The 14,156-nt window shown below is 33.2% G+C and overlaps 1 protein-coding gene across 1 annotated transcript; it reads right to left on the reverse strand.

Moving 5' to 3' along the window:
* Positions 1–2,766: 2,766 nt before the first annotated feature.
* Positions 2,767–9,336, reverse strand: LOC148601612 (snaclec agglucetin subunit alpha-1-like). The gene is made up of 4 exons (XM_088555172.1): positions 9,178–9,336; positions 7,749–8,015; positions 6,965–7,156; positions 2,767–3,432 (listed from the first exon to the last, which is right to left on the reverse strand). The coding sequence occupies exons 1-4, from the start codon at positions 9,239–9,241 to the stop codon at positions 3,194–3,196; spliced, it is 762 nt and encodes a 253-aa protein (XP_088411298.1). The 5' UTR covers positions 9,242–9,336; the 3' UTR covers positions 2,767–3,193.
* Between the last annotated feature and the right edge of the window lie 4,820 nt (positions 9,337–14,156).

The following is a 14,156-nucleotide window of genomic DNA, read 5'->3' on the forward strand; positions in this document are numbered from 1 at the left end:
TCCGAGAAAATGGTACTGCATGATTGCAATTTTTTTTTACTCGGAAGATTAAAACAATAATAGTATGTCGGTTTTATTAATAAAGGCCATTCGAACACATCTCTGGTGAATTAACGAATCTAAATCTGAATGCTTTAATTTCTGGAATTAGCTAAATTGCATGTTCATGTTTTGTGGTTAAACCACTTTCAGGTGTAAAGTGAGATGATACTTACTTTGACCTATGACCTCACAAATATTGTGGGCAAACCTACATGTTTTACAAAGGGTCATGAACCTTCACTAGTTGATGTGATACTAAATGTTTTTAAAAAAAAATTAAATTTTAATACTGGGGTCAGTGATTGTCACCATGTTGTATCTTTTCTTGCAAAAGGTAAAACTCCAATTTTTGAAAATGTCAAATTGCAATACAGGAGTTTCAGAGATTTTGATATTGACAAATGTGAATGAGATCTTGAAAAAATAGAATTTTTACACAATACTGATGAGAATACAAATGACCGCAATACTCTGTATAATGATTTTGAAGAGAAAGTACTTAATGATATTACTGGACGTGACTGTTCCAATGAAGCAGACATATCCTCGCAAAGAATTAATTCCATTTATGAACAGGAAATCGAGGAATGCCATATATACAAAACAAATGCTCGAAGCAAAGTCGGCAAATGTAGATCTACATGTAGCAAGACATGGGAGGATTATAGAAAACAATAAAATATTGTCGATAAACTGGATCTATTGATAATACTATTTGTAATAGTACTTTTTCAAACAGGCTTAAAGAAGCACATGTTGTACCTTTGTATGAAGAAGGTGATCTATTGGACAAGAAAAAATACCATCCTGTTAGTATTTTACCAACGATATCTAACTCAAATGAAATGGTTTTGTCTGACTAATTGACAAATTATTTTGAAAACATTTTTCATTCTTTTTTATGTGCTTTTAAAAAGGGGCATGGTTGTCAGACCACTTTGCTGAGAGTCCTTGAAGATTGGAAATCGACCCTGATAAAAAACAGTATGTGGCAGCTATATTAATTGACATTTCGAAAGCTTTTGATAGTCGACCACATGATATTCTTTTAAGTAAACTGTCTGCTTACGGCAGATAATCTTAATCTGTGAAATTACTCGATAATTATTAACAAGTCGAAAGCAACATGCAAACCAATCTGCAGGGAGTCGTCAGTGACTGGGCTGACATCACTATAGGTGAACCTCAAGGTTCTATACTTGGTCCTCTGCTTTTTAACATAATTATAAATGATATATTTTGTTTCATTAAGCGCAGTACTTTTTATAGTCTTACTGGTGATAACACCTTGTCTTTTGCCGATAATAACTGTGATGATGTAATGTGTTTTATTTTAAAGGAAACTACTGTATTAAGAAAATGGTTTAAAATGTATTGTGTGCATGCCAACCCTGAACAAATTCAGACTATTGCTATTATAGGTAATAAAACACATGACATGAAACTTGCTTTCAATATTGAGTCAGCTGAAATAACCTGTGATGCTGTTATCATATTACTTGGGATCGGTATACACAATCAACATATTAATAATATGGAGTAGGCAATGCCTAAATCAGCGAGCACCATGAGATTTACCATACATGTACCGTCTGTTCGAGACTCGTAAAAATAATGAAGGACATTACAAAGAGGGTTGGAGTCGACCCGGATGAAATGCTTTCTTCGCAAGTGCAATATTTTTATTTATATTTAAGCAGCAAGCGAAATCAATATTTCCATTTCTTAATTAATGGGGGAGCTTTTTTTCAATAAATGAATAATTTGAATCCCCCCCCCAAAATAAAATAAAAAAAAAAATTCCAACCCATACCCCCTATCCCTTCGCTTTCAAAATGGTCGATAACTTTATAGCTTTACATTTTTGTATCCCTTAAGGACATCTCTAGCAACAGTCATTTCAGTTTTGGCCGGTCAGATCAATCAGTACAGATACCGGAAATATTACAGTTCTCCACGGATGGTGGGAATATTTCACACATATCATGTAACGTGAACAAAATTCAGACTACAACTGCAAATTCCAAACATAAAAATGATTGCTTTTCCTATCTTACAAAAGCTATGCTTCGATTTGGATAATACAATCGGAATTATATTTTTTACAAGGCGGGTTAGGTTCTTGACAATAGCAGCAGTTGAACAGCGGAAATACACGTACGTACATCCACTTGTATCCCGGAGTTTTTAAAAACATCACATTCACTTTTTTAAATATGTCAAAAAAAAGATAAATAAAAAAAGACTAGAAAACTATCAGGAAAGATCAATTTATTTTTACTGAAGCGTAATCTTAACCTACCATTTTTTTATTTGATTGATTGGAGGAAATGATGAATTTTCTCCGTACGGACAGTCACTTTTTGTTACTTCCGGGACATCAGTTTTTGTTTTTGTTAGTATATTGGGGAACCTTAAGGGAAATTTAGAAAGTACACTTAATAGTCGTAGAGCCCACACCGCTTTGCAGTTCTCGCTATAATTATTAAAACTATATGTCGTAAGGCCTAATAGCAACTCAGTGTGCTTAAGTGCATTGAGTGCAGTGACTCCAAATAAAAAAAAACTTACAATATTTCATACTTTAATTCTTTAGAACTTAAATTTGTGTCCTTTGTTGGCATGTCATTCTTGTATTAAAATTAATACTTCTAAATTAGAGAACAAATACAAGAAAGAGAGTACATATGATGAACTATTTCGTGTTTTTTGTGATAGTAAAAATGTTATCAGCTAAACAATCTTGCTAGAATTCAAAGAGGTGCAAAACAACAACTTTTAATTATTGCTTTTGGATCCAAATATATGAATTTCAGTTGCATGTATTTCCAATATGAACATCAATGCGATTTCATTCACCGTATTTTCTTTATAGCAGAATAAAGTCGAGAAATTCAAACTACTTTATGAATGTATTTTTACATGTTTGGTTTATTAACAAATTAGGCTCATTTTAAGCCACACACAACATAACGACCACAAACAGAAAAGTAAAAAAAACAAAAAACAAAACAAAACAAAAACTAATAAAATTAAAAAGTCCAACTAAACGTGACACTGAATTCAACGCTATTTAAACAATCAGGAATGAAATTCAAGCATTTGATTATCACATTAATTCAATAAATTTGTACAAAATTGTCAAGTAAATTTAATTAGTTGATCGCATGAATAAGCGATTAACAGCCTGCCTCCGACGTCGTCCGATAATAGCTGCTGACGTCGGTGCTGGTGTTTCCACGTTTGGCATAGTGGGTTGAGGTGTCTCTACATTTGGCTGTGTTGGAGCTGGAGTCTCGACGTTTGGCATGGCGGTAGATGGCGCCATTGTCTCGATAGTTGTTGATGTCGTAGTTGGTGGAGGGGCGATCGTGGCGCTCATGTTTCTTGCTAGCAAAAAAAAAAAAAAAAGAAAATACCATGCAAGTAGTGAATGAACTCGATAATTTAGTAACTCTTACAACACTTATACTTTAAGTGCCAAAAAAAAAAAAAATAAAACTACTGAAAGAGTAATCAAGGAAACCAAGGTTATAGCGGTAATTAAGAGAATGTAATCCAGGGACAAAGACCAGACATGGAAAACACACATACACAACAAAGAACATAATGTAACTAAATTATACATACAAAGTAATGATTTAAAGCAAATGAGCAACTCGGACTGTACTAAAAACTTGGAGCATGGACCAGGTGCACCGGTAGGGTAAGCGTCCTCTGCTTTTCTAGAAACACTCGCCGAGTTGCTCATAAAAAGTCGTCCTGGGTACACGAAAGAGGACAGGAAAACTATGACACGTTGAACAAATCAGTTTTCATGGCACAGATGGATACACCGTAACGATCCACGAGTTCATGATGACGACCATAAATCTTCTGTAGTGATGACTTCAATCTTGTAGCAACATAAACCTGTTCCAGAAGCCTAGTTGTTAGAATTCTAGCGCGATACAAAAAATCGGCGTAGTTTCGGCAAGCTCTGGCATAACGTATGAGTTGTGATATGAACACTCCATACGCAGGTGCTGAAGGGATGTTGCCCACAGATGAAAGAAAAGTTGACATTTCTGAATGAAAAGTCATCACGTTTGTCGTAAAGTTTGGTCAATAGTTTTCCTTTACCATCGATTTCTAAGTGTAGGTCAAAATATGAGGCTGACTTCACAGGGTCTGTCGTATTCTTTATCTCAAGTTCTTCGGGGTAGATGCGATGTATCAAATCCCCAAAATTAGGATTGTTTAAAAATAATACGTCATCGATATAGCGGAAACTGAGATTAAAGGATCTAGCTAAACTGTATTCTTTATTTCGGATCAGATCAGCTGTAAAGTCAGCCCCATAAGAGTGAAGGAATATGTCAGCAAGTAATGGAACACAAATTGTTCCCATCGGAATGCCGACTGTTTGTTGAAATACGCGTCCACCACACTGTACAAATATGTTGTCGATTAAAAATTCCAGCATTTTATAAACATCTTCTGTATATTAGGAAGATGTTTGGAATTATTTCTTACAAAGTATGAGGAATCTTTACCCAGAACTATATATATTTGTATCTGGGTGTACCATCTTGTTTTGGAAATACAACGATGTATAATGTTTTTTAAGTCGGGAATTTAACCGCGTATGGGGAATTGAAGTATACAGTGTTGAAAAATCACAGGTTTTAATGCTATTATATTCTGATAATAGTCTTGAACTGTGTCTCCAAAAGATCTTTCGAATTTTTCATGAACCACATTGAATTAATACCACTATGGGAGTAACAAGTGTTGTGGTAGGAATGCAGATACTCTTTGACAGCTGTAGGTATAGAAGTTAAAGGTTTAGGAATACAGTATATAGACAGTAAATCATCAACATCGTCTTTGGTAGAGAGACCAAATGAGGATAGCACAGATTTATGGTTTTCTACAATCTCTTCTTTGGAGAGTATGGTAGCAGTATAGGTCTTGTCACTGCTATTATTTTCTACGTATACCTCTGATAATAAACATTGATTGTAAAACGTTTTGCAGACAAAAACAATGTTGTTTTGGACTTTGTCTGCTGGTACGACAACATATTTGTCATGTATAGTAGACAATGTTTTTGCTACATCGGGGTCTTTGGAAACCGATATAACATTGACACTCATTGACCTACTTAAAACTTCATTCGTTTCAAAATTAAAGACCTCACAGCCTTTAACCACTCTGACGGAGAATCAATGTCTTCTTGTTCTCGTTTTATCCATTTTCTTGCGTAATCCTCCACGGCATCCATAAGAACTTTAAAGTTGTAATTCCAATTTATGGAGCGTGGTTCACGGTACTTGGGACCTTTAGAAAGGATATTACGCAGATATTCGTTTTCGACGAAGGACAAATCTCCCGTAATGACGTGACCGGGAGGACCATATTTAAATGGAAAGTTTTTGCAAGAACAGTCAGGTGGTTTAGCCTTGAAGTCCTCAATCTCGAGGTTCTGCAATAGCCTTTTATAACTGAAAATTTTGGATGCAATAGGTGAAGTATAGCAATATGAAATAATTGGTATGGATTTGTCTTTGAAATATGGGGGAACTTTGTTGGTAACGTTTTGTGATGGAGGATGTTATCCAAATTAATTGCAACATTATATCTTTGTTGACAAACGGTAGTGGAAGAAATAATCGTTTTTCTTCATCTTGACTTTTCACACAAACTGGTTTAAATAGTCTGTGGAAACCAATATCCAAAATGATGGCCACAAGTCTGTATAATGATGAGGTAGGGTCAGAAACAGGAGTGTCAAGACTTGTTTTGTAAAGGGAGTATAGTAGAGTGAGAGGTATAGAATAGAGTTTGGTTCTGATATGATGAAGTCCAAGAGGTTTTTGTATGAAAGGGTGGAGACCATTAATGAAGACATCATGTAACTTATAATTAGGTGTCGTATAGTAATGACTCCTTTCCCGGCTTGGTTTTTTGTCAAATAAATTTATCACATTTATGCTATTGTTATATTGACTTGAAAGGTTTCCTATACTTTTGATGTTGTCATTGCACCAGTAAGGTATTGCAGTACGTAGTCTACGTATCCAGTACTCCTCTTTTTCCCTACGATATTTTTTACTTAGAACGGGACTGTTCGTAGGAAGATAACTTTTTTTTCTAAAATACGAACTTTCATTGAGAGGATTGAATGATCTTGTTGATTAAAATGTTGATAAACTATCCAAAATTTATGGTATATGGGAAAATGCCTGTCCGTTTGTCTGTCCACATTTTTGAATATGGACGGTTGTATCCTCAAAATTTAGGCATTGCCAATTACTTACAATGGAAACTTAATTGAAAAAAATCAAACATTTAAAAGATCCTCGTTACAAAATAAATTGTACATATACAAGTACTAAATTACTCTTTACAATGCAGATTTTTTACATCAACAAAAATTGTACAAGATAATTAAAATTAAAAAAATCATACTTACATTGTTTTTATTTCGGCATTTTATATCGAGAGTAGATCACTGACCGCAATATTTATGATTTATCAACATTTAAAGAAAAGACTGAAAACTTTCCGTCTTTAATTAAATTTGTAACCACATTAATTTCTCAAAAAAATTGTGACGGGGAATCTTTAAGTAGCAATAAAAGACAATGTTTTAAACACTAAAATTTGGTTTAAGAGAAATTTATTATCAAAATTAAGTTGGTATTTCTATTTAAAAAAGTGCAGGAAAATTTCCCTCCAAAACTTTTAACAAACATGGCAGGAGATTATTAAAGAGTTTTATCCATACATCAAATCTAAAGATGTGACGACATGTATGATTTTTTAGAACGAACCATACTTAAATTGTAGGGAAGTAAGTTACTTTTGCACCATAACCTTCCATGTATTTAAGTACTCCGTTCAAAGTGTAAAGATATATGACAATACAATTGCTTACGGAATTCACAAGCGTATGAATAATGGTATCCAATATTTGCAATTGGAGGATGACAGGGATAGTCGTGCCATTGTCCACCGTCGTCCCTTCTCAGTAGAGCGCAATCCTCCGATGACCCACTGGTAAATAGAAATCCACCGTTGTGGTTATTACCTTGCCCACTTGCAAAATGCCCGTATGCAATTTTTGTACCTATTAAAAAAGCAATGAGCACAGAATTATTTTCGAGAATTTTCAACGTAAACACATTGATCTAGAATGTACATTTTGTATAAAATTATTAATTTAGACACGACTAAATTTTTGACGGCTAAGTTATTGACGGCTAGCTTCCATGCGGGCTGGTATCGACGGCTAGCTGAAATTTGATTGGCAGAACAAAGAAGTCAATGATATATGTATTGTTAGATTCTAAATGTAGTGACTGAAGGTATTATTCAAATTAGATTGGAAAAAAAGACATCAAGATTATGTATGTACACAAAAAGTAAATACAATAGATAACCATAAAAGTCTTTATTTTGTTTTGAAATTCAGTGTCCTGTAGAAACTTTCCGCATTTTTTACAATAATCACTCGTTTTAGAACATTTTTTTCAGCCTAGTGGTTTTGTTTCGAATTGATCGGGTGTTTATAAAAAGGAATTAATGTACTAATTATACATCGTTGACAAACAATTCATATGACCAGATTATCTAGACGTATTTTCGTATCGCTTACAGAAAATCAGCCGCCTCCGTATATTAAAAAAAGCCAACATATTTAGAAAAAATTATTATTTTACCGTCCACCCATTCCCAGTGACCTTCATGATGCTTGTCCGTCAGTCCGATCCATATCTGATTCTTATCCCATTTCATTTCATTCAACACCCGCAAGAAGAAGTTCTGTTTTGTAGCATCCTTCAGCATCACCAGATCACCTCCCGTATTTCTGCACAGTTTGCGAGAGTCGTCCCATGACAGTTCGTTTCGTACAAACTGTATACATGTATCAGTGTACGCCCTGACGTATTGGAGGGTTTTTAAATTGTCTGGACATCCTGATAAATCTATATAACAAAAAATATAATATAGTTCAAACATATAGAATGCCAAAAAAAAAATAATAAATAAATAAATAAATAAATACAAAAACTTAAAAAAAACTTTTTTTGTGAAAAATTACAATTCAATGTAAATTTCAAGTACTTTATGGAGCTTAGAAGAAAATAGTTCTTAGTTAATTACGTAAATAGTGTCAAGTCGACCTTAACTGATTTTTTTCCTTTTTTTTGTAATCGACTTAGTCTTATAACAACACCGCACCAAAAGAATATTACCCAACTTCAACGTTCAATTCTGACTGAAAACCGCTTGATCTGGATTCTAAATCCAAGCTCTTATGCAAAAAGCAACATCTCCAATTTCTAATTTGGTACTTGAAAATCAAACAAACTCTTTTTAAGTCACTAATATTGTTACCGACGTCTTGCACTTGTAATTTCAGTACTTAGTATTCGCATATAATTTGCATAATCATAATATTTTTACTTCACGTAATGCTGCAGATATGTGCCGCGTTTACTGCCATAGCGTAATAGTTCTAGCTTCGTAAGAGATAAAAACATACCTCTTAAATATCATACACGTGTGTTCTACGTGTGTTTCTTAGTTGTATGCGGGAAGTTTACATGAATTAATCGGTTAGCATTTATTTTTTTGTAATAATACTCAGTTTTCGATTAAAACACAGGGGTCCGTTACAATTGTCTATATATTTGTCATAAACATTATCAGGACCTCGATATCCATATATAGCGATCGCCACTTGTTTAATCTGGTTCCGGGTAATTGAAAACATTTGGGCCATCACGGTTATGAAGGAGTACGCAATCATATCAAGGGAACAAAGATTTTAGCGGAACTCACCCGATTTCAGAGCATATCGCATTCGTGCCAATTCGGATGTTGAAAGTAAGTCAAAATCAATGACAGAGAATACGATTAGCGACTTTGAAGACTAAATTCAGTCTTTGACTTTCTATGGCCAACTCCTTGTCAACAGACCAAAGAGTAAGTTTAACATACTGCAGATGGAGGAAATGCTATGCTTTTCCAGGCCATGTACGTATCTTGTACCGTGGCAATAATATCTGCAATTTACATGTGTATTTCTGAATTTTTTTTTAATAATTCAATCCCTAAAATGCCGTAACCGCACATTATACTTACCATTTTGTGAACGACTGTAACCTATAATACCACAGACGATACAAAGAGCAAGAAACTTCACCATGTTCCAACTCGTACAGTAATAAACAACACAAAGAGCAGTCGTGGTTGTAACGAGTAACTAGCTTTGAAAAGGAGGGTAGTTATACATGTATGTGCAGTTTCAAGTGCAAGAGATAACACAATTTGAAGTCCAAGATGACATGTTTGTATTGCTATGTTATTAGGAATGTCATTTGCAGATGATTTTAAAGTAGGAGAAGTGGAAGAGAATGTAGAACGAGAAAACTGAACCTTTGGACTCGTCCAGGGACAGGAGAAATGTAAATGCGATACAGTAAGAGTACGCATGCTACTATAAAAGCAGTACTAACATCTAGTTACAGGTGAATTTCCTGTCTGTACTTCCTGAGAAAACCGATTTGCCTATTATTACAATCAACATAATGGAACTCGCAAATTCCGATCCCCTTTAGGAAAAATTGGTTAATTTCATACATTTTCTTTTTACAAAAATTGACCAACAAAAGCCTGGACCCCCTTATATTTGTAACGCCTCTATGCAAAGGTCTTTAATCAATGGTTGATTACATGTATGATACTAAAATGATCTTAAAGGCACGTTGGTGTCATCTTGTAATACATTTGTAGAAGTCGCCTCATGTATATATCCCCTTGGCCAACATCTTTGCCTTTATCAGGAAACATACTACTGTATTTATTTGACAAAGAGATGTCCGGTGAATACATTCATTATCAATATTTTTTGTAGTATTTCCCCAAAGAAACATGTACGAATAAATTATCGACAGTTAAGAAACAAATGTTTTTTTAATATTCAGGTGTGCTTCTGAATTTAACTCAATATACTCTGAGCATACTAGACTAGTATGTCCTTGAATTTTCAGAGTTACGCATGTTGGAACTATTGCCACGTCTGTTTAAGCGACCTCTTGTATTCAGTAATAACCTGTCTTCAAGACCACCTATATTTAGTATGTACAACCTGTCTTAAAAGACGGTGATTTCAATAACCTTACATGTAAAAGTATGCAGTGTTCTATGTAAAATAAACCATGTCATCTGGGGCGTCAAATTTTGTAATTACATCCTACAAGATTTTGAGCCTCTGGTGAGAAATTAAGGAAACTGAACTCTCGATCAATGAAAAAAAAAAAAAATGGACGTAGATACATTAACGTACAGATAAAAAAAAACGATCTTCTCCAACTGGAGTGAAATTTAGAGCTAAATTAAATCAAAATATAACTAAGGTTAATAAACAAAAATGGCATAATGACAAAAATACCAATCATACATTTTGCGAATTTCGATATGCTGTACATGAGTTTCAAGGAGTAACCTCTCATCTTAAGTATTATGATCAAGTATATAGCAGGCTTTAAATAAATGAAAATTAATTGTTTTTAAGAAGTACTCAAAACCAGAAATATCGAAATACGAAGCCAAATCAATCACTGAGAGGTTTACCATGTGCAACACATGGAGTAAAGCATCAGTGTTTTATTTAGGTAAATGTATTTTGGAATTTGAACACTGCAAATTTTGATAAATATGATAATTAAAATCTGCTTATTATCTAATTACGAATTATACAAATTTGACCCATACACCAAGTCTACTGTCGTACTTTAAATCTGAGTTTACATACTTGTACATGTACTAGGACGTGTACGCTGTAACCCTTTATCACATTGTTTGGTAACTACATGCATAGGGATGATCTTCAAAGCATAAGTACACGTATGACGTATCTGTCAGCATGAAATCTGTTTTTGAAATAGTAAAGCAAAGATGGAGTGACACTGTTACCAAGGCTCGTCTTTAATGTTAAAGAAAAAAGAGTCAAAATCACTTCATATGATTTGCATACGAATTTCAGGTAATTTTCACCTTTATTGATTAAATAATTGCTAGAGAGTTCACGTGCTTTTCGGGTGAATCGAGCTTTCACGTGAACTGTTCACATAAAATTAAGTGCTAAGTGAATTTCACGCGAAAATCACATAAATTTCATGTACATTTTGGTAAAGTCAACGTTTTTTTTTTTATATACATTATTTCTGCTAAACCTATGTAGAAACATGTGTATACAGAAAAACATGCATATTTTACAATATTAATGTACAGTTATTGTGGAACAAAGATTGAAGTACAAATAACCAACAGACAAAAAATGTAGGAAAGATAAATACAGTGATGAACGAAGTTTGAAGTATAAATGACAAACTAACAAAAAATAAGAGAGATAAATACAAAGTTACATATAAAAAGATGGATAAAATCAGGGTGATGAGTACATGGCTAAATGAGAGAATCCATTTTCTTATTGATAATTCTGATAAATTGACACAACTTGCGGAGAGCAGACATATTTGTGGTATTCATTAGTTTATTGAAATTTAAGACATTGCAATTCACTCAAAACTTCTCATCTATATATATATTTTTCCATGAAGGAACTGCATTTTAGTATTATAGGATTATTGCATGAATACTTGTCCCGAGAAGAACATTATATTGCACGAACTTGCGAGTGCAATATAATATTCTGCGAGGGACAATATTCACCAGTATTCATGCAATAACCCTTTTATTATACAGTAATAAATATTTCAGTTAAATCATACTAATTTGTTGGATGTAATGGATTTGACAACGTTGTATGTGTTTTATTGCACTAGTTCAAATATGATGCATAATAAATATATGAACTAGTGCAATATGAATTTATGAATGTTTGATGAATTGTAGTAAAATTGAAAGGAATGCATTTTTTGTTTCTATTATTTGAAAGAAAAATGGAATCACAATAACTGTCACCAAACAGGGAAATATGTTGACCCATATAAAGAGGTCATTGCCATTTTTATAACAACCTGTCAATATCCCGTTCAGCCATTTTTTAGCAGACGACAACAGTGCAACAAATTTAAAAACATAGTAGGAACGTCTCCGAATTTTACCAGATATGAATGAAAGTTTACGTGAAAATACCGGGATATATTGCATGTTTTGTTTTCTATTGATTTGAATAGGAAAATATTTATTACTATATAATAAATAATGATATTCATCACCTATATCTCCATCCCCACAAAAAGGGCAGATTCTGTTATCTCTTGATATGTTTTTTCAATCTCCCACTTTCAGCCGGAAGTTTATAATTTATGAGTCGAAATTTACATAACGTTGCAATATCTTTATCATTAAGTATATCAAAATATTTTTCGATACCATGATCTTTTTTGAATAGTCAGTAATTTAATGTTTTAGCACCATTTTCAATATTTGAATACCAACTTTGGATAAATTGGTCATAAATAGTTTGTTCAACAATACTTTTTAGCCATTTACCATTGAAGACAAATTGATAGCGCCATATGTATTGCAGGCTACATTCATACAAAATATTTTCAATACCTTGAAGCCAAGATGACGAAAAAGATGCCGTGTTTGGTAGGTTTAATATCAGCTTATAAGTAACGGTACTTAATTTTTGCTCTGGACCGTTTAAAAGTTTCATCCAAAAAGAATGCATTCTTACTTTAATATCTAAGACTAAAGAACATCTTCCTAGTTCCCCATAAACCATGGAGCTAGGCGTGGTTGATTTAACTCGGAGTGGAAGTTTACAAAAGTTCAAATGGATTTTTTTCTATAGTTTCATTATTACCAAAATCCCATATTTCACAATCATACAGTAAGATTGGCTTGACAAGTTTATCAAACAGATCCAGCTGGCATTCAGTTGAAAGATTATGGACTCGCCCTTTTTTCAGTAGACTATATTAAACTGTATCGAAAATTAAAATTGCGTGCCATGCGTTAATTTCCTGAATGAAATGTAGAATAATATAAATTTAAGTAAAAAGAACAAATTGTTTTAAGATAGTACTAGGTGTAAATATGTACACGATTCAATTAAAGCCAAGTTCGTATAATGGCTTTTTCGTTGTCGTTTGTATAATTCTAAAAAAAAAATCGAAAATATATGAATATACACAATGGAGTCATGACCTCTCACAGTATTGATTTATACCCAGGTACATGCATATAAAATACTATTACATGTAAGCTATCAGTGCTTTAGAAAGTAGAACCATACCTACCAGTAGTGGTATTCAAATCAAAGGAGAGAAGAAACGAAGAAGAATATGGACATGGTTAACTGGACACACCAACAGATACCCTACTGTCAGCACAAATTTAAATAGTAGTCTTTGTAAGAATCATGCAAAATCTGTAAAATGCGATATTCCTCAAAAAAGGCTACATAGTTTTATTTTTGATATTAAGTTGATTTATGGGTCTATACCATGAAATGAGTAAATATTTATTCGAATCTCCCTGCTCTTATGAGATTATCAACATTGAAATTCTAATAGATTCTACTGTATTTCAGTGTCATTTACAGAGTTATCTCCTTTAATTTTGAAATCTACAGTGCATTCTATATAATGTTTATCTCCTAAGATCCCAAGAGCATGGGGTATATGAAAAACCGAATGTTAATTTCTGTTTACCATGGCATTTCAAACAAAATATCAAAAATAAAAATATGTAGGCTTTTCACCCATGAATCACCTTTTGCATGATTCTTAGCGGGAGTATTACTTAAATTCTCCATTCACCACGATAGAAATTATGACAGTGTAGTCTCAGTGTCTCCACTTAACACAATGAATTCATCATTATTTTCAAAATATATCTATTAATACATGTAGTTAAATCATTCTGTCTTCATACAAAAATACATTATATGTTTCTTGAAGTTCAATAACATTTCAGTTACAAGCAGAATAAAATAATTAAAAATATGTTAAAATAGACCAACTTTATCTTATTTTTTACTTGGGTGGAGATACAGAGGAGTCACAGTGGAGGGAAATAGTGACTCCACTGTGGAAAGTGGAGAAATTGAAATTTAAGTGGACAGTAGTGTAAGCAATGACTTT

Source organism: Perna viridis, chromosome 12 (genome assembly GCF_037379345.1).
Source record: "Perna viridis isolate PV_CMFRI_1.1 ecotype Kerala chromosome 12, ASM3737934v1, whole genome shotgun sequence".
NCBI lineage: Eukaryota > Metazoa > Mollusca > Bivalvia > Mytilida > Mytilidae > Perna > Perna viridis.